This window comes from Salvelinus namaycush, chromosome 25 (assembly GCF_016432855.1).
Source record: "Salvelinus namaycush isolate Seneca chromosome 25, SaNama_1.0, whole genome shotgun sequence".
Lineage (NCBI taxonomy): Eukaryota > Metazoa > Chordata > Actinopteri > Salmoniformes > Salmonidae > Salvelinus > Salvelinus namaycush.
Window position 1 is genome coordinate 25,838,987 of NC_052331.1, and position 21,993 is coordinate 25,860,979.

The 21,993-nt window shown below is 42.3% G+C and overlaps 1 protein-coding gene across 2 annotated transcripts in view; it reads left to right on the forward strand.

Moving 5' to 3' along the window:
• The first annotated feature begins 1,470 nt into the window (after nucleotides 1-1,470).
• The window catches only part of LOC120020399 (neuropilin-1a-like), a 76,515-nt gene continuing 55,992 nt past the window's right edge, over nucleotides 1,471-21,993 (forward strand). The window contains exons 1-3 of one of the 2 annotated variants that reach the window (XM_038964029.1): nucleotides 1,471-2,162; nucleotides 2,847-3,021; nucleotides 20,381-20,562. In XM_038964029.1, the coding sequence (XP_038819957.1) occupies nucleotides 2,093-2,162; nucleotides 2,847-3,021; nucleotides 20,381-20,562 (427 nt within the window). In that variant the 5' untranslated portion in view covers nucleotides 1,471-2,092. The remainder of the gene's footprint in view (nucleotides 2,163-2,846; nucleotides 3,022-20,380; nucleotides 20,563-21,993) is intronic. The other variant, XM_038964028.1, reaches the window with a different exon arrangement.

Sequence of the window (21,993 nt, forward strand, 5' to 3'; positions counted from 1 at the left end):
TACACAGAGTCAATGGTGTATTCTTCCACATAAGGCATCTGAGTTCATAATGAGTCTCAGAGAAGGAGTACTGATCTAGAATCAGTTTTCCCTTTTAGATCATAATGAATAAGAATATATGAACAGACAGGACCTGACACTAGATCAGCACTCCTACTCTGAGACATTTTTTAAATTCGAGCCCTGAGTCCTTCCACTGTTCCATGCATCCTTGCTGCCCTATGTAAATTGAGTAATTGAACACTAGTCACTTTAATCATGTTTACATACTGTTTTACCCACTTTATATGTACATAGTGTATTCTAGTCAAGGCTTATCCTATATAACTACTGCTGTATACACCTTTTCTATTCATATACTGTCTATATACACCATGATATGTGTATATATTTATATTCCGGTCTCTGACATTGCTCGTTCTGCTATTTCTTTATTATTAATCATTTTAATCTGTATTATGTGCCTATTGTGTTTTTAGGTTTGTTATTACTCGGTATTACTGCACTGTTGGAGCTAGAAACACAAGCATTTTGCTGCACCTGCGACAACATTGAAAATCTGTTTACACTTTGATTTGATTTAATTAGATTTGAACAGTGAGGACCATCCCCTGGCCAGTCTCCACACACCAATGCCCCCCCGCACACACACCACTGCCTGCTCTGCTCTGCTCCCACTCACCCCACAGGTTAAACTGTGCCTCTGAAGGCACTGAGGCTCGTCCCCTGTTTCCTGCCTGAATTAACGGAGGGCTTTTGCTGTGGTTTCAAGCATGATCATATGTGTTGTTCCAGAGCTTGCAAAGTTATTCCTGCAAAATGAGGATGTTACTCATGACAATATGGGGGGGGGGGGGGGGGGGGATATTCATAACCAGTGTGCTGATGATTGAGTTACTTTCTTTCTTTCTCACTCCCTTCAGAGATACAAAGCCTGCTTTTTCAACAGACTGTTGTGTGATGGTAATTTAGTAGTGGGCCTACGCACTCTCTTATAAGCAATAGGCTACAGAACAACTGTTAGGGACATAGCAGCATTCTTAATAGGAACAGAAGACTGGCTTTGCACAGATCAAAATATTCCTCTTTATGTATAGAATTGAAGTAGTGTTATAACAATACATATATAATATACTGATATTAAACTACTGTAATTGAATAAGAATAATGAGTATCCTATTTCAGATGCAAGGAACTATCGGCAAAGGAAAGCGTCAAGTGCATAAAGTAACAATTCCCCATAAACTCTTATGCCGTTGTTATAAGTGCCTATTTTTATATTTTAATCACTTGTTTTTTAATTTGCAGCTTAGGTTTCTTATCAAAATGAATGCCTTTGTGTGCTATGTCCATTATGTTCCTTCCTTCCAATTCAGCCCTCTCCCTCTGCTGTGCACGAGCGGGAGGAGGGCGCACCGGTGTCATTCGCTCCTGCCCACTCGTCTCATAGTGATCAGTCTGTGCGTGTTCGCGTCTTGGAGCTGGAATTTGGGGAGTGGAAATACCACTCACTGTTACTTTCGCAGTTGGCGTCAAGTCGAATGAGAGTGTCTCCTCTGACATTCTACTCTGTCGGTCAGTCAGCGCGCTTCGGAAAAGGGGCGAACCTTTACCGAACGGAACGCAGTCAAGAGGATTAGGAATTGGGTAGCCCGCTCGCACTCTCAGTACGCAGGTGTTTGTAGCTAACTCATGCCTTGGTTGATTTTAGACGGGATAGTGAGTGTATGAGATATTATTGAATTCTGGAACTTTTTCGTTACATTTTTTATGTAAAAATATCAGTTTTCGATTGATACCTGTCGGGGCACTTTAGGTGACTGGGTTTTCTGAATCAACAATTGTTTTCTGCGTTTGGATTATTATAATTTTCTTTGGAAATGGCACATTCTTATTCTGGGAGAGATACACGACTTTCAGAGAGAGGAAACTGTAGTTGAATAATAACACAGGATGCTGCTTGCGACCTGAAGCACTCAGAAGAATTTAGACATTTCTAAGACGTTTGTTATTTTGCTTTGCGCACTATAAGAAGGTGGACATATCAAGTATTATTTTTTTATTTTTTTACACGTGTGTATTTTACAGCACAATGATGTATTGTGGATTTATACTTTTCTTTTCAACCCAACTCCTCTTTGTGGCTTCATTGACTCAAAGTTGTAAGTGTGGACTTTTCTAACATTAGCCTTATAAAAAAATCCTTAATTTGCACGATTTGTCATCACAACTCAGCTGTTTTCGGGTCGTTTACCGAGGTGCATCTTGGCTACAGTAGGCTGGAGGGTTTTGCTGGGCGCATCTGTAGCTCTGTGTTCTAAATCAATTGGAAGTCAGGCTATCCAAAACGGGAGAGTGTATTATTTGTTTATTTATTTAAAGGTGTCGTTCCATTAACAGCGGAGAGAGGGAATACTGTACATTAATCAATTACTTTTGTTCTTGAAAAGCTGTTCCTTGTCCTTTATCGATTATGGTGTGGGTACATGCGGGTTCTTTTGCGAGCATGTCTTCATATTTGATATGTTATTTACTATTCATGTAGTAAAAAAAGAAGGATATGAAAATGACAAAGTACCCTATTTCTGATTCATATCACATGCTTCACTACTAGTTTTGAAACAAGTACACTGCTAAATGTGTGTTTTAACATCTTCCCCTGTTTAATTATTTCCATGTAGGATTGACTGAGTGTATCAATATTGTTTCTGAATGATCACACATCGTTTTTTTAGAGGGGAGACTATAGGCCTACACATCACCCTAGTGTTTTTCTTTTGTTATAAAAAAGATTGTATGTGTAATTTCCCTGTCGAATAGTTATCTCTATCTGTTTTTGTTTGCAGATAAATGTGGAGATAACATTGAGATAACCAGTGCAGATTATCTCACCTCTCCTGGCTATCCGAACTCATACCCTCCATCACAACAATGTACGTCGGTGATATCGGCCCCAGACCCAGGACAGAAGATACTCATCAACTTTAACCCTCATTTTGATCTAGAGGACAGAGACTGCAAGTAAGTAACGCGCTCTTTTCTGGATGAAGTGTGAAACTCTGCCACCTATTGGTCAAAATAAGAACAATGTTCAGTATTTTAAAGATGTTTCACTTCCTTCCCTCTGGGGCCATATGTATCAGAGTAGGAAAGGTGATCTAGGATCAGTTCCCCTCTGTCCAATTTATTTGTATTGATTGTTGTCAAAAGGCAAAACTAATCCTAAATCAGCACTCCTACTATGAGACGTGATGCATACAGTACTGATTTGTACTGATCAGTATGTGACGAATGCAATTTGATCATTTAAACATGGAAGAAAACTAGACCGGAGCATCATCCATTACTTCTGGATATTGGCATTTGAGAGGAAATATAATTGGAATGAAGTGTTTTGGTTGTGATATTTGATTTGATGTATTTTTTGCTGTGTAGTGCTGTCTACAATATTGTTGGGTCAATTATATAGTGTATATTTTGCCTAGTTGTGGGTGAATGTTGCATAGTCCCTTTCTTGAGCTGTGCTATCTAGTCCTGATCATTGATTATGATTTGGGTTACACATACAGTATGACACACACACACACACACACACCTACATACATGCACTCTGCACCTCGGGGTAAGAATGCCTTCTCACAAAAGCCCATATGTTCACAATTTACCATAAATAAACCCATTTTTATTATGGTCCCTCTGTCTTCTTAAATGCTTCATAAACTATGTGTAAATCATAGGCTCACTGACTTGCGCTGGGGTCCTTAACTGCTATTGGATCACGTTTCACCACCAAGGGACCTATAAAATGTTAGCAGTGTTTAGCATTCTGACAGATCCTGGATAGTGTATAGCTGTAAGGATAGGAATTGGATTGGAATGATTCCAGTTCCAACATGGAATGGGGGCATTCTCTAAGTTAATCTTTAAGTTCTGTGTAACGGCAACCTAGCCTGTCCTAGCCTGTGTTTTTGACTGTGATGATAGGTTTACTCTAATATTTGTTATGAGGATTTATTTTATAGTTCATAGTCATTGTTTGGCAGAAGTGAAAGTTGTGGTAAGAGACTAAATGTTTAAAATGCCAAATGAGGGGCCTTGGCTAAACCACAGTTTCCTAAGAGAAAAACGTGCAATTTTTCCTCCCATTAACAACATCTACAAATCAAACTCCAAAACATGATATTTCAATATCATCTATAAAAGTCGTAGTTGCAACGGTTAGGGTCATTGTCCTACGGTGGTTCCACTCTTTTCAAATGTCTCCTTTTAATTAAAATGTATTGTCACAACTGAATTCCTTCCTTCAGATACAATGTCCGGGAAAGCTGCAGTGCATGTTTGCATCGCAAATGGCACCCTCTTCCCTATATAGTGCACTACTTTTGACCAAGGCCCTGGTCAAAACTTGTGCACTAAAATAGGGAATAGAGTGCCATTTGGGTCGCGACCCATGAGTCGCATGCCATCACCACCCTATATTATTAATTCAATTAAAGAACCAAATAGAACACACATGTCCCTGGAACATGGCTGTAATTAACTAGCTATCCAAACAAAGGATGCTTAGGTTCTATTTGCCTTCAAGCAGAGCTCTTGTACAAAACATCAGGGTTTTTTTTCTACTAAGGAGGGGTTGGTCTATAATTATGTTTCCAAATGCTACATATTTGTGCAATCTTGAGCTCTTCCCTTGATATCATAGTCGGAACTGACAACTTTACATTCCTTGAGCGGTCAGACATCTAAATAACATCAATCAGGCTTTTGTGGAGATGCTCTGGTGTCCATTTGATATGCTAATGTGGAGCAGTATCAAAGTCAGGGTCCCAAATCAGGCCCTGTTCCCTATTTAGCAAGCAAATCACACACTACTCCCTAAGTGCCCTGGTCAAAAGTAGTGAACTATATAGGGAATCGGGTGCAATTTGGGACACAGTCCTGAGCCTAATCAAAGACAGACTTACCTCACGCTGACACTAAAATAGCATGACCGATGAAAAGAATCCCTCAACAGAAACTGGAGCAGAAGTCCATAACAAGACATATGGATTATAGAGTAATCTGAGACACATTTTTTTGAGGTTGTTTGAACTTTTTCCTCAAGTGTGCGAGAATGACCAAGTTTTTGCTCGCAAAGAACATTTTCTTTCTCAGAATCTGAGTTTTGGTCTGTTTTCAATTATGTAATAGTGTTGTTGCAGCTACTTAGTACATGGAGAGAAAAAGAGTCTCAGAAATAACTTCCATGGTATGGCAGACTCTTACAGCACCGATCCCAATAGTGACAGTAAATACATGAAGACGTACACGGTAACAGAGCTACTAACAGTATTTACATACAAGACAGGAGAGAAACAAAGGATAACATGACCCTCTACGGCTCTAATATAATCCGTCTGTCACTTATAGAGTTTAGCTGTTAAGACCCCTGTCAACTTCACTGTGGTGAAATAAAGGGGAAATGCCCATGGAACTGAGCACAAACAAACAGATTATTGGAGTTCATAGCCCAATTTACTTCCTTAGAAACCAAACCTCAAACAAATCATGTTGTATCCAATAGTACACTTGGCCTTCCTGTTTTTGCCTCCACTGCTGAGAAAATGTAAAACAAGATGTCGGAAAGAGTCATTCTACTTCAAATCAAATTTATTATTAATATAGCCCTTCTTACATCAGCTGATATATCAAAGTGCTGTACAGAAACCCAGCCTAAAACCCCAAACAGTAAGCAATGCAGGTGTAGAAGCACGGTGGCTAGGAAAAACTCCCTAGGAAGAGCAAAACCTAGGAAGAAACCTAGAGAGGAACCAGGCTATGAGGGGTGGCCAGCCCTCTTCTGGCTGTGCCGGGTGGAGATTGTAACAGAACTTGGCCAAGATGTTCAAATGTTCATAAATGACCAGCATGGTCAAATAATAGTAATCACAGTGAACAGGTCAGGGTTCCATAGCCGCAGGCAGAACAGTTGAAACTGGAGCAGCAGCACAGCCAGGTGGACTGGGGACAACAAGGAGTCATCATGCCAGGTAGTCCTGAGGCATGGTCCTAGGGCTCAGGTCCTCCGAGAGAGAGAGAAAGAGAGAATTAGAGAGAGCATACTTAAATTCACACAGGACACCGGATAAGACAGGAGAAATACTCCAGATATAACTGACTGACCATAGCCCCCCGACACATAAACTACTACAGCATAAATACTGGAGGCTGAGACAAGAGGGGTCAGGAGACACTGTGGCCCCATCCGATGATACCCCCGGACAGGGGGTATACCCCCGGATAGGGGTACTTCTATTGAAACCAACACATTGAGGCTAAACCCATTGGCGAGCCCGAAGGTTGAAACACTAGGCTAAACCCAAATGTAAAGGGCTGATTGAACAGTAGGCTCGCTATGCCGATGTAGTCGTCTCCTTGGAGACACTTCTTCCCTCCTCTGAAGAAGCACTCTCCAAAATGAGTAATGATGATTCAAAGTAGTGATTCAAAGTGCTATCTGTGTAGATATAAACATCTCCTTTTCCTCTCCAAAATGAGAGTAGAGATGATTCAAAGCACTAACTGTGCAGTGTCTTTTTTCCATATGACTTGGAGATGTCCTGTGAGTGAGGACATACTTGGGCGATTAGAAAACTTGATGTTTTCGGGACACAGGGACACAGTTGATCCATGCTGCCACCACATAGCTGGGGATTTGAAGGATCTCTCTCTCTCTCACACACACACACACACACACACGCATGCATGCATTTTACATACTACATGCATGGTACTTTTATATACAGCATTCACATGACAAAGATATTGTATATACAGTATACAAATACTGTACATACATACACTATATATACAAAAGTATGTGGACACCCCTTCAAGTTAGTGGAGTTGGCTATATCAGCCACACCCGTTTTCTGACAGGTGTGTAAAATCGAGCACACAACCATGCAATCTCCATAGACAAACATTGGAATGGCCTTACTGAAGAGCTCTCCTAGAGCTGCCTCGGTCTACTGTAAGTGATGGTATTGTGAAGTGGAAACATCTAGGAGCAACAATGGCTCAGCAGCGAAGTGGTAGGCCACACAAGCTCACAGAGCGGGACCGCCGAGTGCTGAAGCATGTAGTGTGTAAAAATCGTCTGTCCTGAGTTACAACACTCACTACCGAGTTCCAAACTGCCAAACTGCCACTTCTCAAAACTGTTCGTCCTGAGCTTCATGAAATGGGTTTCCATGGCCGAGCAGCAGCACACAAGCCTAAGATCACCAGGCGCAATGCCAAGCATTGGCTGGATTGGTGTAAAGCTTGCCGCCATTGGACTCTGGAGAAGTGGAAACGCATTCTCTGGAGTGATGAATCACGCTTCACCATCTGGCAGTCTGATGGATGAATCTGGGTTTGGCGGATGCCAGGAGAACGCTACCTGCCCAAATGCATAGTGCCAACTGTAAAGTTTGGTGCAGGAAGAATAATGGTCTGGGGCTGTTTTTTCATGATTTGGGCTAGGCCCCTTAGCTCCAGTGAAGGGAAATCTTAATGCTACAGCATACAATGACTTTCTAGACGATTCTGTGCTTCAAACTTTGTGGCAACAGTTTGGGGAAGGCCCTTTCCTGTGCACAAAGCGAGGTCCATACAGAAAAGGTTTGTCAAGATCGGTGGGGAAGAACTTGACTGGCCTGCACAGAACCCTGACCTCATCCCTATCGAACACCTTTGGGATGAATTGGAACGCAGACTGCGAGCCAGGCCTAATCGCCAATCATCAGTGCCCGACCTCACTAATGCTCTTGTGGCTGAATGGAAGAACAATGTACCAACATCTAGTAGAAAGCCTTCCCAGAAGAGTGGAGGCTGTTATAGCAGCAAAGGAGGGACCAACTCCATATTAATGCCCATGATTTTGGAATGAGATGTTCAAAGAGCAAGTGTCCACATACTTTTGGTCATGTATTGTACATACTTGCATACACACATGCATACATTAGATTTTACTCTGGTATAAATTATATTATATGTTGTGTTTTTAATAATACAATTACCGATCATGAGCCTTGCCCCTTACTTTGCTGTAAGGGGTTGGGACAGACAGTTCCATTCCTGGAATGGCTAGGGCCCAGATTCACAAAATAATATAGTTCGTAAGTGAAATTCCTCAACAATATCTTAAGATTGAATCATTTTCTTACGAATTTCTCATATATCGTTGAAAATCCTCTTAAGATGTTTGTTGCTAGGCAACAATTTTAGCTAGCTATCTAGCTAGCAATGGCAATCATGTAGCGTATTGTTCTAAAACATGTTCTTGGGTTTAAAATAATCAATACTGAAACTTTCAGATGAAGTTTGTGAGTGAATTAAACATGTTCAATTGCTTTCATGAGCTTTTCTCTCACTGCTCTGAGTTTAAGACCAGGGTTTAGCTATCTTGGAATTAAATACATTTCTAAAAACATTATTTTCAAGAATCTAATTTCTTCTTAACTTTTTGCTAAAGGAGAAACATAAGAAATAGCGCGAGAATATTTCCAATAACCTTTTCGAGGAACAGCAACTTTGCTTAGCTTTCTTCTTAAGTCTATAGTTAAGGAAACAATGGCAGTTAAGAAGTAATTCCTTCTTAAGAAGGTTTTGTGGATCTGGGTCCAGGCCCACGAGGGCACTCTGTCTTCATGTATTTACTGTCACTATTGGGATCGGTGCTGTAAGAGTCTGCCATACCATGCAAGTTACTTCTGAGACTCTTTTTTTCTCTCCATGTACTAAGTAGCTGCAACAACACTATTACATTACCCTGTACGTAAATAAATAGTTTGTGATTATATCTTGTGTCTTTTCGTGACATCGGCCTTTATATACCAATTTTAAAACAACCATATCAGAGTTGTAAATAGATTCTTGTAAAACCCCTCTTTACATAATCTCATAAATCCAAGAGATAGTTTGCTGTAGGAATTTCGGGACAAATCCTAATTTAAGATATTTGGTGCTCGTGATTTTAATTTCCACTAAAGTCTCCCAATTACATCAATGAACGATTTATGTGAACTTCAGAGTTGTGACTGGCATGCTTATCTGAAGTTATTCTCTCTTGAACTTCAAGTCATGTAATTTAATCAAATCTAAATGCCAGGATGTAGGGTGATTACAGGACTAAACACAGCCTGCAGGTTCCTAAACTACATGGATGAGGCACGTGCGTTAGTACGTTAGTCACACATTATATCTCAATTGGCCCAAGGGGGGGCGCTGCATCATTTGTGGGGGACGACATGTTTACTCTTGCCTTGTTTTCCCTTGTTGTCTGTAGTTGGAATAACCTTTGTGGTATGACACGTATCAAATAAAACCACAGCTGCAGACCTACAGACTCCCAACCAGCAGTGCTGCTACTAACCTGGTCAGGGACAGGGACTGTCCCAAATGCACTCTATTCCCTATGTTTTGCACTACTTTTGACCAGGACCATGGGGAAGTAGTGCACTATGTAGGGACTATGTAGGGTATAGGGTGTCCTGCTGGAGAGGAATGGTCCAGTGAAGGATACAGCCCTAATTGAATGATCCTCTCAGTGTGGTCAATGGACATTCCCACTGCCCCACTATGGTTCTGTGGTCATTGTTGTCAACCAGATGAAATAGTTATTTAGACTGCTGGTGGTGAGTGTTATAGAGCCATAGGCTAGTCAGCCTGATGGGCAGTCGTACTATGACCTCTTGGACAGACTTCTGGATTTCATCTGGATTCTCTCTTTTCTTATGACATTCCATTTCTCACTTTGTACTGTATGCACACTGAACTATCTAAACACTCATCAGTTTCCAGTTGTTCTTCTCCACACGCCATCTATCTCACTGTCTCTCTCTCTCGCTCTGTGTCTGTCTCGCTGTCTCTCTCTCGCTCTGTGTGTGTCTCTCTCTCGCTGTCTCTCTGTCTCTCTCTCGATCTCTCTCTCTGTATTGGTGCAAAGTGTACACCATGGACACCAAGCATTTTTTACTCCCGGTACAGTGGCACTGCAGTTGACCCATTTTTTTACCTTATGACTGGCTTACACTGAATAGCCACATCATTGGAGCCACTTACATAAACATAACAGAACAGCCCCAATTAGGGGCATGGTGTTCCACAGGGATGCTGGCCCATGTTGACTCCAATGCTTCCCACAGTTGTGTCAAGTTGGATGGATGTCCTTTGGCTGGTGGACCATTCTTGATACAACGGGAAACTGTTGAGCGTGAAAAACCAAGCAGTATTGACAGAAACCGGTGCGCCTGGCACCTACTACCGTACCCCGTTCAAAGGCACTTAAGTCTTGCCCATTCACCCTCTAATTAATGGCACACATACACAATCCATGTCTCAATTGTCTCAAGGTTTTCTTCTTTAACCTGTCTTCTCCCCTTCAGCTACACTGATTGAAGTGGATTGAACAAGTGACATCAATAAGGGATCATAGCTTTCACCTGTATTCACCTGGTCAGTCTGTCATGGAAAGAGCAGGTGTTCTAAATGTTTTGTACACACAGTATATAAATAGGTATTATCTGTACTGTAATCATGCTTTTGTGCAATTGTATGACTTTTCATTTCTCAAGACCGTTGTCATGATTGTTTGGATGCGTTTTCCCAAATAAATGTTGTCACTCACCACTTGGCTTACGCCAGACGAAACATTGTGTCTGCATCCCAAAAGGCACCATGTTCCCTATAGGGTGCACTACCTTTGATGGGTAATGCACTATATAGGGTGCACTACCTTTGATGGGTAGGATGCCATTTGGGACAAAAACTTTGTGTGTTTTGTTAACCGACACACTCAGGCAATGGGTCTAAAATGTGCTCTTCAGTCATCTTCAGTCTAAAGTGCACTTCAGTAATCAGAGCATCCGGAGGCCCTCTGCCTCCCTACTCATGAGCAGGCTGAAGTTTTGCACAGCCTAATGAAAACACATGTCAGATTACAGCCTAACGAGCAGATTAATGAGGAGAGAGTTAAGACAAAACTCAGATTCAGAGCGGTGCTGCAATCTCACAGCTGCTATTCCTCTGTGGACAGAAAGCACCCCCTTCCAGATGTCTTCAGGACTTAGGAAATGCGTCACGAGTCACAAGAACTGTGTACCAGACCTGGGTTTAAGGATTATTTGAAATCATTTCAAATACTTAGCAAAACTGCAAACCCAGCTCATCTGGCACTCCAGGCAGGCTAAAGCAAATGTTCAAGGTAATTGAAAGATTTCAAATAGTGTTTGAACACAGGTCTGCTGTCTACAGCATGTACACAGTCTGTCCCCCTTGACAGTGGGTTTCTCCAGAGTTCACTGTGAATAGTAATATTGTTCTATTACCATGGCGATGTGTGTGTGTGTGTGTGTCTGTGCCAACAACAATCATGAGACACTGAACAACAAACTCAATGAACTAACCAGTTAAAAATAGTGCCTTTTTACTCTGTTTGGATCATGTCATTGTAGCTTCAAGTGATTTCATAGTGGACAGAAAAAAACATAGAGATGCAGGGAGACCTCTTACCGCTGGGGTCAGGGTCCCTTAAGGGGTCAAAGGGGAGTCCGACGGTCACCCAGTTAGTGTCCTCAGGATGAGAGGATGAGCCGATGGTCTATATCACTTCAGCAATGCAGTGGGTGTCTCAAATGGCACCCTATTCCATTTTTAGTGCACTACTTTTGACTAGGGCCCATAGGGCTCTGGTCAAAAGTAGTGAAATCTATACGGAATAGGGTGCCATTTGAGACTCATCCAGAGTCAGACAGACAGGAAGCCCATCCTCTGGAGCCAGGGTTAGGGTTAGCCGCCCACCAACAGCAGGGACCCTGGTGGATAATAACTCTCTATCACGAGTGGCATGGAGGAATGCCTTGTATCTGCTCCCAACACAAGAACAGGCCCTCAGGCTGACCCCCCAGTCTGTCTGAACTCATAAAGCAGCATTGTTTATAGGAGAGGACAGCAGACGTCTTTGATTCTTGACTGCTGAGACTCATTCTCGATACGGCTGTGGAAAAGTTAGAGATCAGACCTGCATCCCAAATGGAACCCTATTCCTTATATACAGATATACTATCTTAATTTGATCACTCGCTTGTCACAGATTCTTTTAGTGTATTCAAGGTTTAAAAAGGCTTCTAAAGTTTGTAATTTCCACTTTAAAATGTCAGACTTGGTTTATGCTAACTAAACATGTAAAAACCCTACACAAATATATATTATAATCCACATATTCATTTCCTGTTGATGCAGCTTTATTTTCCTGCTGTGAGAAACTGGTCAAATTAAGATAGGACATCTGTAGTGCTATAAGCCTTATAGACCCTGGTCATAAGTAGTGAACTATACTGTATAGTGAATAGGGTGCCATTTGGCCAGTCCCCCCGGCCACTCTTTTCTCTGTATACATCAATGATGTCGCTCTTGCTGCTGGTGATTCTCTGATCCACCTCTACGCAGACGACACCATTCTGTATACTTCTGGCTATTCTTTGGTCACTATTCTTTGGTTAACTAACCTGCAGACGAGCTTCAATGCCATACAACTCTCCTTCCGTGGCCTCCAACTGCTCTTAAATGCAAGTAAAACTAAATGCATGCTCTTCAACCAATCGCTGCCCGCACCTGCCCGCCCGTCCAGCATCACTACTCTGGACGTTTCTGACTAAGAATATGTGGACAACTACAAATACCTAGGTGTCTGGTTAGACTGTAAACTCTCCTTCCAGACTCACATTAAGCATCTCCAATCCAAAATTAAATCTAGAATCGGCTTCCTATTTCACAACAAAGCATCCTTCACTCATTCTGCCAAACATACCCTTGTAAAACTGACTATCCTACCGATCCTTGACTTCGGCGATGTCATTTACAAAATTACCTCCAACACTCTACTCAGCAAATTGGATGCAGTCTATCACAGTGCCATCCGTTTTGTCACCAAAGCCCCATATACTACCCACCACTGCGACCTCTATGCTCTCGTTGGCTGGCCCTCGCTTCATATTCGTCGCCAATCCCACTGGCTTCAGGTCATCTATAAGTCTTTGCTAGGTAAAGCCCCGCCTTATCTCAGCTCACTGGTCACCATAGCAGCACCCACCCGTAGCACGCGCTCCAGCAGGTATATTTCACTGGTCACCCCCAAAGCCAATTCCTCCTTTGGCCCCCTTTCCTTCCAGTTCTCTGCTGCCAATAACGGGAACAAATTGCAAAAATCACTGAAGCTGGAGACTCATATCTCCCTCACTAACTTTAAACATCAGCTGTCAGAGCAGGTTACAGATCATTGCACCTGTACATAGCCCATCTGTAAATTGCCCATCCAACTACCTCATCCCCATATTGTTATTTATGTTTTTTGCTCCTTTGCACCCCAGTATCTCTACTTGCACATTCATCTTCTGCACATCTATCACTCCAGTGTTTAATTGCTAAATTGTAATTATTTTGCCACTATGGCCTATTTATTGCCTTACCTCCCTAATCTTACCTCATTTGCACACACTGTATATGGACTTTTCTATTGTGTTATTGACTGTACATTTGTTTATCCAATGTGTAACTTTGTGTTGTTGTTTGTGTCGCACTGCTTTGCTTTATCTTGGCCAGGTCGCAGTTGTAAATGAGAATTTGTTCTCAACTGGCCTACCTGGTTAAATAAAGGTGAAATAAATAAAATAAATAAAAAACTCAACCGCTTGTATTTAGGAAGGGCTATAGGACTATCTATCACCACAGATGGTTATGTATATATCTGGCCTTCCTCCTGTATCTAAACACAATAAGCAGTGGACTGGAGTACAGCTGCAGTCTAAAAATAAGAGTTACTGCTGTATGGCTGGCTGGCTGGCTGACCATGTGGATGGTGTAAAAATATATTATTGGCATCTTCATAATGATCGCCAGGACAAGCATTAAAATGATCTGCCAGGACAAGCATTAAAATGATCTGCCAGGACAAGCATTAAAATGATCTGCCAGGACAAGCATTAAAATGATCTGCCAGGACAAGCATTAAAATGATCTGCCAGGACAAGCATTAAAATGATCTGCCAGGACAAGCATTAAAATGATCTGCCAGGTCAAGCATTAAAATGATCTGCCAGGACAAGCATTAAAATTATCTGCCAGGACAAGCATTAAAATGATCTGCCAGGACAAGCATTAAAATGATCTGCCAGGACAAGCATTAAAATGATCTGCCAGGACAAGCATTAAAATGATCTGCCAGGTCAAGCATTAAAATGATCTGCCAGGACAAGCATTAAAATGATCTGCCAGGACAAGCATTAAAATGATCTGCCAGGACAAGCATTAAAATGATCTGCCAGGACAAGCATGAATGTCTAGATAACTGCGTTGTTGTTGTGCTATAATATGGATGAAAAAAAGCCTTGATCACCAGTCATCATGAGGACTCCAGTCACCATGTTCATGTTTCCATCTCGGGGTGTGTCAGACACTACAAGGCTGAAACCAGAGGTGTTTGTGGCCAGCCGGCTGCAATCAGAAAGACTAGTAAGCCCCATTAGATAACAGTGCTTTCCTTTCAGAGTAAAAGTAACAGCTTGTTCCTCTCCTCCCTGTCTGTCTGTCTGTCCAGGATAAATATAAAGTATTCCCTATATATAGTGCACTACTTTTGAGCAAGGGCCCTTTTCCTCTTACCTCTCCCAGGTATATGAGTCTCCTTTCTCAGGATTTAGACTTGGGAACACCCTTTAAATGTGTGTTAAACCTAAGGGGTACGCTGACTGAGGCATGGGGAAAAGATAGTGACACATTTTATGTGGTTGGCCCCATAGGTTCGATTTTACTGTATTTATTTGTTCAATGTCAGAACAGACAGCTATTTGTTTATGTTGTGCTCATTAATAGTCTTTCACTGTTTCTGGACACATTCTGTTGTTAAAGAGGTAATGATGGTACATTGTTCTCCGACACCCAGCATGTGATCTACTGTGTGCGGCTGACATTCGCTATGCCATGTCGTGTCCTTAAGGGAGTCTGTCTATTATCCTCTGCCAATGTGCCTTGTTTAGCTCATAGTCAACTATGCAAACACGGAGTAATTGACACATCAGGCAAGAGATCCTCGCAATCAAACAATAACATCAATCACTCCAAACAGTAATTATGACGACAATCTTCCCACCTGACTGCAGTTTATTGGTCACAGACAGCTTAAGGCATAAATATGTTTCCAATGCTTAAATGAACACTCTGCATTATAAAATCTATTAATTCTGTTCACAGCAGGCTTTATGTGACCTGTGGGAAGCATTTGAAGTGCCCTCTAGTAAAGCACTAGTGCCTAGCTTACAGTGATGTTATGTATGTATGGCATTTTATTCCTGTGCATCATGCCCCCCTTAGATTGACTTGTAAAAGCAGTGCCATGGGGAGAGAGTATGCAGATGGCTACACACTTGGGGCTTTCATTGCTCACTGAGACAGCCCTATTAACCAACTGAAACTCTTTCCTCTCGCCCTTGTTAAGTAGAAACTTAGACTACAGCTACAGAACATAGCCTAACTGCCCTCATATTGTCCAGTAGAATCGCTGGTTAGGTTATTCATGCCCTCTTGTGAGGATGGTCTGGTAAGTGCTTTGCACAAACACACACACACACACACACGCATACACATATTCATACACATACACATCAACACACTACAGTAGCAAGTCCATCTGGGGCTTGAAACCATAGTAGCCCTCTGGTCCACAGTAAGGATTTTCCTAACAACTCAACGTGCTAGTCTAACACCTTTATAGTCGTATGCTAGTTGTGTTACCCTCCCTTCTAACAACTGCGTTCAATCCATCTTCCATCATCTGAAAGGCATCATGGGAATGTTTACAGGCCCAGCTTTTCTTTAATTTAGCCACCCTCACGCACACATAGTTGCAAGGAAATCACACACACACTGGGAATGACTCAGTGTGCCTGCTAGGCTAGCAGCCTCCCTCCATCCTCTCCTCTCACTGGGAGAAGTTAAGGCATTAGTTATTCCACTGACCTAGCCACACTCAGGGTTAATCCAGCCTGCAGTGTCGAACAGGCTGAAAACTGGAAACTGTCGACAGACGAACACACTCTGTCTCAGCTGGGTCCTGCCTTAGGGCAGAGTAGTGTCTCATCAGTCAGACATACCACACATTTCTATGAGAATTTGGTCGGGTCGCCCAAAAAGTGACTTATTGCAGCTTTAACCAAAGCCTAAAGGACTGTGTCCACAGGCATTGAAGGAAGCGAAGGTAATTTCACTGCCTAAAAATAGTAAAGCATCCTTTCAGTTTACTGCCCATTCTTAATAAACTGTTCTTAGTAAACTGATGGAGAGGATTGTGTTTGACCAAATACAATGCTATTTTGCTACTGACTTTCAATATGATTAACTACTGATTAATATGATCAATACAAGTGGATGCCAAAGATCCAACACTATTGGAATGCACTCTAGTTGGTTGAGTAATAACCTGGGTCATATTACAGGCATTAGTCACAGTTAGAAGCTTCCTCTTGAGAGGACAGCTAGTTGCTAACCAGTCAAGTCACCCAGAAAATAGAGCTCTCTGTTAACATCACACACATTATCAAGCTTTGCAGACATATTATCCATTATCAGTTGCCAGAGAGGAAGAAATCCACTCAGGGAATTCACCATGAGGCTAATGGTGACTTTAAAACAGTTAGAGTTTAATGGCTGTGATAGGAGAAAATTGAGGATGGATCAACAACATTGTAGTTACTCCACAATACTAACCTAACTGACACAGGGAAAAGAAATAAGCCTGTACACAATAAAAATATTACAACACATGTCCTGAATACAAAGGGTTATGTTTGGGGCAAATCCAAAACAACAAATTACTGAGTACCATGCTCCATATTTTCAAGCATATGGGTGGCTGCATCATGTTACGGGTATGCTTGTAATCATTATGGAGTTTTTCAGGATAAATCATTAAGGGGAGTTTTTCAGGATAAAAAAAAAGAAACGGAATGGAACTACTGTAAGCACAGGCAAAATCCTAGAGGAAAACCTGGTTCAGTTTGATTTCCACCAGACACTGGAAGATTAATTAACCTTTCAGCAGGGCAATAACCTAAAACACAAGGCCAAATCTACACTGGAGTTGCTTACCAAGAAGACAGTGAATGTTCCTGAGTGGCTGAGTTACAGTTAAATCTGCTTGAAAATCTAGGGCAAGACTTGAAAATGGTTGCCTAGCATTGATCAACAACCAATTTGACAGAGCTTGAAGATTTTCGAAAATAATAATGTGCAAATATTGTACAATCCAGGTGTGCAAAGCTTTTAGAGACAAACCCAGAAAGACTCATAGCTGTAATTGCTGCCAAAGGTGATTCTAATATGTATTGACTCAGGGGTGTGAATACTTATGGAAATGAGATACTGTATTTCATTTTCAATACATTTGCAAACATTTCTAAAAACATGTTTTCACTTTGTCATTATGGGGTATTGTGTGCAGACAGGTGAGAAAAGAATCTATTTAATTCATTTTGAATTCAGGCTGTAAGTCAAGGGATATGACTACTTTCTGAAGGCACTGCAGCTAGCTAATAACCAGACATTCTTTCATAGAATACTTTTCCAGAGACTTTCAAAACAATAAACCGAGCTCTCCTTCGTTCTGGGTTCAACATGTGATGTACTGAATGTGGGTGTGATGATGAGTCTTGATATGACCTACAAATGTACAGGGAGTGAGTTCATGGTTCTCACAGCCTAGCTAACAGTCTAACTAACATCGTTGGTATAGACAAGAGAGACACTCACAGGACAAACTCACTCTGTCACTCCCCGGCCCTAAAATTAGATGCAACCCTACAAATGGTGTGTCTTAGAACAGAATGTAACATTGTGCCTCCCTGCTGGTGCAGACAGAAACAAATGGGTTTTCTTTCCCTCTCCTCCCACCCCCACTCCTTTAGCAGTTCAATTGGGCCAACCCCATTTTTCCCTCTCCTCCCACCCCCACTCCTTTAGCAGTTCAATTGGGCCAACCCCATTTTTCCCTCTCCTCCCACCCCCACTCCTTTAGCAGTTCAATTGGGCCAACCCCATTTTTCCCTCTCCTCCCACCCCCACTCCTTTAGCAGTTCAATTGGGCCAACCCCATTTTTCCCTCTCCTCCCACCCCCACTCCTTTAGCAGTTCAGTTGTGCCAACCCCATTTTTCCCTCTCCTCCCACCCCCACTCCTTTAGCAGTTCAATTGGGCCAACCCCATTTTTCCCACAGATTTTTTGTAAGCTTTATTTATTCGCACCGAATAAAAGAAGTGAAAGGCATAACAGTACAGATTAAAAACACGGGTAAAAACGGTGTGCTGGTGAGGTTGGAAGCCCAAAAGGGCTTATATGAAAACCACACCAGAAATATAAGTACAACATTTTTTAAATTGTTTGTTCAATCAGTTAAACAAAGCATATTCATTATAATTGTACATGATGTACTCAGTATACAAGAAAAAAACATGTTTGATTATATGTGTGTGTGCAAGTATGTGAGTGTGACAGTTAGGCTATATGGAGGCATCCAGGCTACATACAGGCAGCCAGGCTACATACAGACAGCCAGGCTACATACAGGCAGCCAGGCTACATACAGGCAGCTAGGCTACATACAGGCAGCCAGGCTACATATAGGCAGCCATGCAAAAAGTGGAGAGGTGGAACCCTTTATTGGTGTTCTTTAATCCACCCGAGGATGGGAACTTTTTTTGAGAGTGGAACAGAGACAGCTGTCGTCATCATCAAGCCTGCTTAGACACAGCAGTCATGGGATTGGGAAGAGACAACTATACAGGATTCATAAAATGCTGAACTGTTAATGTGTTCACATTAAGAGTTCATGTGGTTAGAGTAGATACTATTGGTCCACATGTCCAGGCTGTCATTGGAAATAAGAATTTGTTCTTAATTCACCTACCTGGTAAAAAAAAGAAAAAAGGTTAAATAACTAAAATTAATAAATGTGTTAGCTGTCTGATTTAAACAAAGAAACCCAAACCCAGAGAGCTCAGCGGAGAACCCAATTACACACACACACACACACACACACACACACACACACACACACACACACACACACACACACACACACACACACACACACACACACACACACACACACACACACACACACACACACACACACACACAGAGAGAGAGAGGGGTGCCTGAGAATCAAACTCCTGGGCAAACTGATGAAGTAGCTGTGTGTAAAGCCTAGGATATGTCCCAAATGGCACCCTATTACCTACAGTGCCTTCAGAAAATATTCACACCCTTGGACTTTTTCCACATTTTGTTGTGTTACAGCCTGAATTGAAAATTGATTAAATTGAGATTTTGTTTCACTGTCCTTCACACAATACCCCAAAACGTCAAAGTGGAATTTGGTTTTTAGAATTTTTTACAAATTAATTTAAAAAAATGAAAAGCTGAAATGTCTTTAGTTAATAAGTATTCGACCCCTTTGTTATGGCAAGCCAAAATAACTTCATCAAAGTATTTGTAAGGTCCCTCAATCGAGCAGTGAATTTCAAACACAGATTCAACCACAAAGACCAGGGAGGTTTTCCAATACCTTGCAAAGAAGAGCACCTATTGGTAGATGGGTAAAAAATAAAATAAAAAGAAGGCATTAAATATCCCTTTGAGCATGGTGAAGTTATTAATTACACTTTGGATGGTGTATCAATACACCCAGTTCCTACAAAGATACAGGCACCCTTCCTATCTCAGTTGCCAGAGAGGAAGGAAACCGCTCAGGGATTTCACTATTAGGCCAATGGTGACTTTAAAACAGCTACAGAGTTTAATGGCTGTGATAGGAGAAAACTGAGGATGGATCAACAACATTGTAGTTACTCCACAATATTAATCTAAATGACAGAGTGAAAAGAAGGAAGCCTATACAGAATACAAATATTCCAAAACATGCATCATGTTTGCAATATGGCACTAAAGTAAAACTGCAAAGAATTATTATTATTATTATTATTAACACATGTCCTGAATACTAAGTGTTATGTTTCGGGGCAAATCCACACAACACATCCCTGAGTACAACTTCATATTTTCAAGCATGGTGGTGGCTGCATCATGTTATGAGCATGACGCAGCCATGCTCACCATACCACTCTATGAACATGTATTTTCCTTAATTGCAGTAGGTTGAGGCCCAGTGCTGTGGTCAAACCTCCAAACCAAAATAATGATCTATTTCACTATTGTTTAGCTACTGTTTACCTATTGTTTACCTATTGTTTAGCTACTGCAGCAGTGTTGTACAATAAGTAATTCTTACTCCCCTCTCTGTGTCCTCAGGTATGACTATGTGGAGGTGTTTAACGGTGGGGATGAGCAGGCTCCGACCCTGGGGAAGTTCTGTGGGAAGATAGCCCCCTCCCCCATCATCTCCAGCGGCAGCCAGCTCCTAATCAAGTTTGTGTCCGACTACGAGTCACCCGGGGCTGGATTCTCAGTGCGCTACGAGGTCTTCAAGACAGGTCAGCCTCTTTGGATCCGGTGTTGAACCGTTTCTAAAGTATTTCTTACTATTATGTGTTATTACTTGTTTCACTCTGTTCAAATACAGACAAGGGTGAATCCTAACTTCCACCTAAGAGGAATTTTCACTTAGTCATGCATTGACGGCAATGGGAGACTAAGGGACAGTTAGGATTCGCAGCTAAGAGGCTAAATCTTTTGTTCAAGGTCTTACAAGCTAAAGTTAAAGCTACTTCATCCTTTCCTATACAACTAGCGTCAGTACTGTAGGTCACCCTTGTTGAAGCCAAATGAACCCAGGGACCCAGAGTCCCCCTGCTCTCTGAATGGCCCTCGGGGGGCAGGATGCAGGACAGGGAGAGTACTGTAAACATTCATATCAGCCTTTAAAGGAAGGAACCCCATTCCCATGTCCTTTATCCAATCCCTATTAGCCCGGCCAGTCTCTCTATCCAACTGACTGAGAGCCAATCATGACAGATCTGATAAGGAAGGTCCAACACACACGGACTCTCCTGAAAAGACCCCTCTCTACTACTCTTGGAACCAATGGTGGCCAGGTTCATTGTAATGGCTGGAATGGAATGGAAAGGTATCAAACACATCCAACACACGGGAACCATGTGTTTGATACCTTTCCATTCATTCCATTCCAGTCATGACAATGAGCCCATCCTCTGATTTCTTCCTCTATCGGTCATCACTGCTTGGAACCCATTACCACGCTATCTGAGTCTCTGCCTGTATCTCTCCCGTCCACGCCTGGTGCTTGTGGTTGTTAGAGAATGGGGATGGATGCAGTAGGAGCAGGTTTCCTGTTGTTGCTAAGTCTTCCTGCTGATTTGGTCCTGCTGCCTTTTGGCTCTAGAAGTGCTAGTGGGAGAAGCTGGGAATTTTCCACTGGAGCAGCCAGTGAGGACAGGGCCCCAGTGAGAGACAGAGACACAGAGAGAGAGACAAAGACGGACGGACGGACGGACGGACGGACGGACGGACGGACGGACGGACGGACGGACGGACGGACGGACGGAGGGAGGGAGGGAGGGAGGGTACCAGACAGGTGCAGGAGACCCCAGTGAGAGAGAGAGAGATACAGAGAGAGAGACAGAGGGAGGGAGGGAGGGAGGGTACCAGACAGGTGCAGGAGACCCCAGTGAGAGAGAGAGAGAGACACAGAGAGAGACACAGAGAGAGACACAGAGAGAGACACAGAGAGAGACACAGAGAGAGACACAGAGAGAGACACAGAGGGAGACACAGAGGGAGACACAGAGGGAGACACAGAGGGAGACACAGAGGGAGGGAGACACAGGTGCGGTAGCCCCAGGCTCATTTAGTTAATGGACAGTTTATCCTTGGAGGCTCAGGGGTGACCTGCACATTAGATGAATGCTCTTACAAAGATAGGCTGAATCTGAATCTAGGACGGG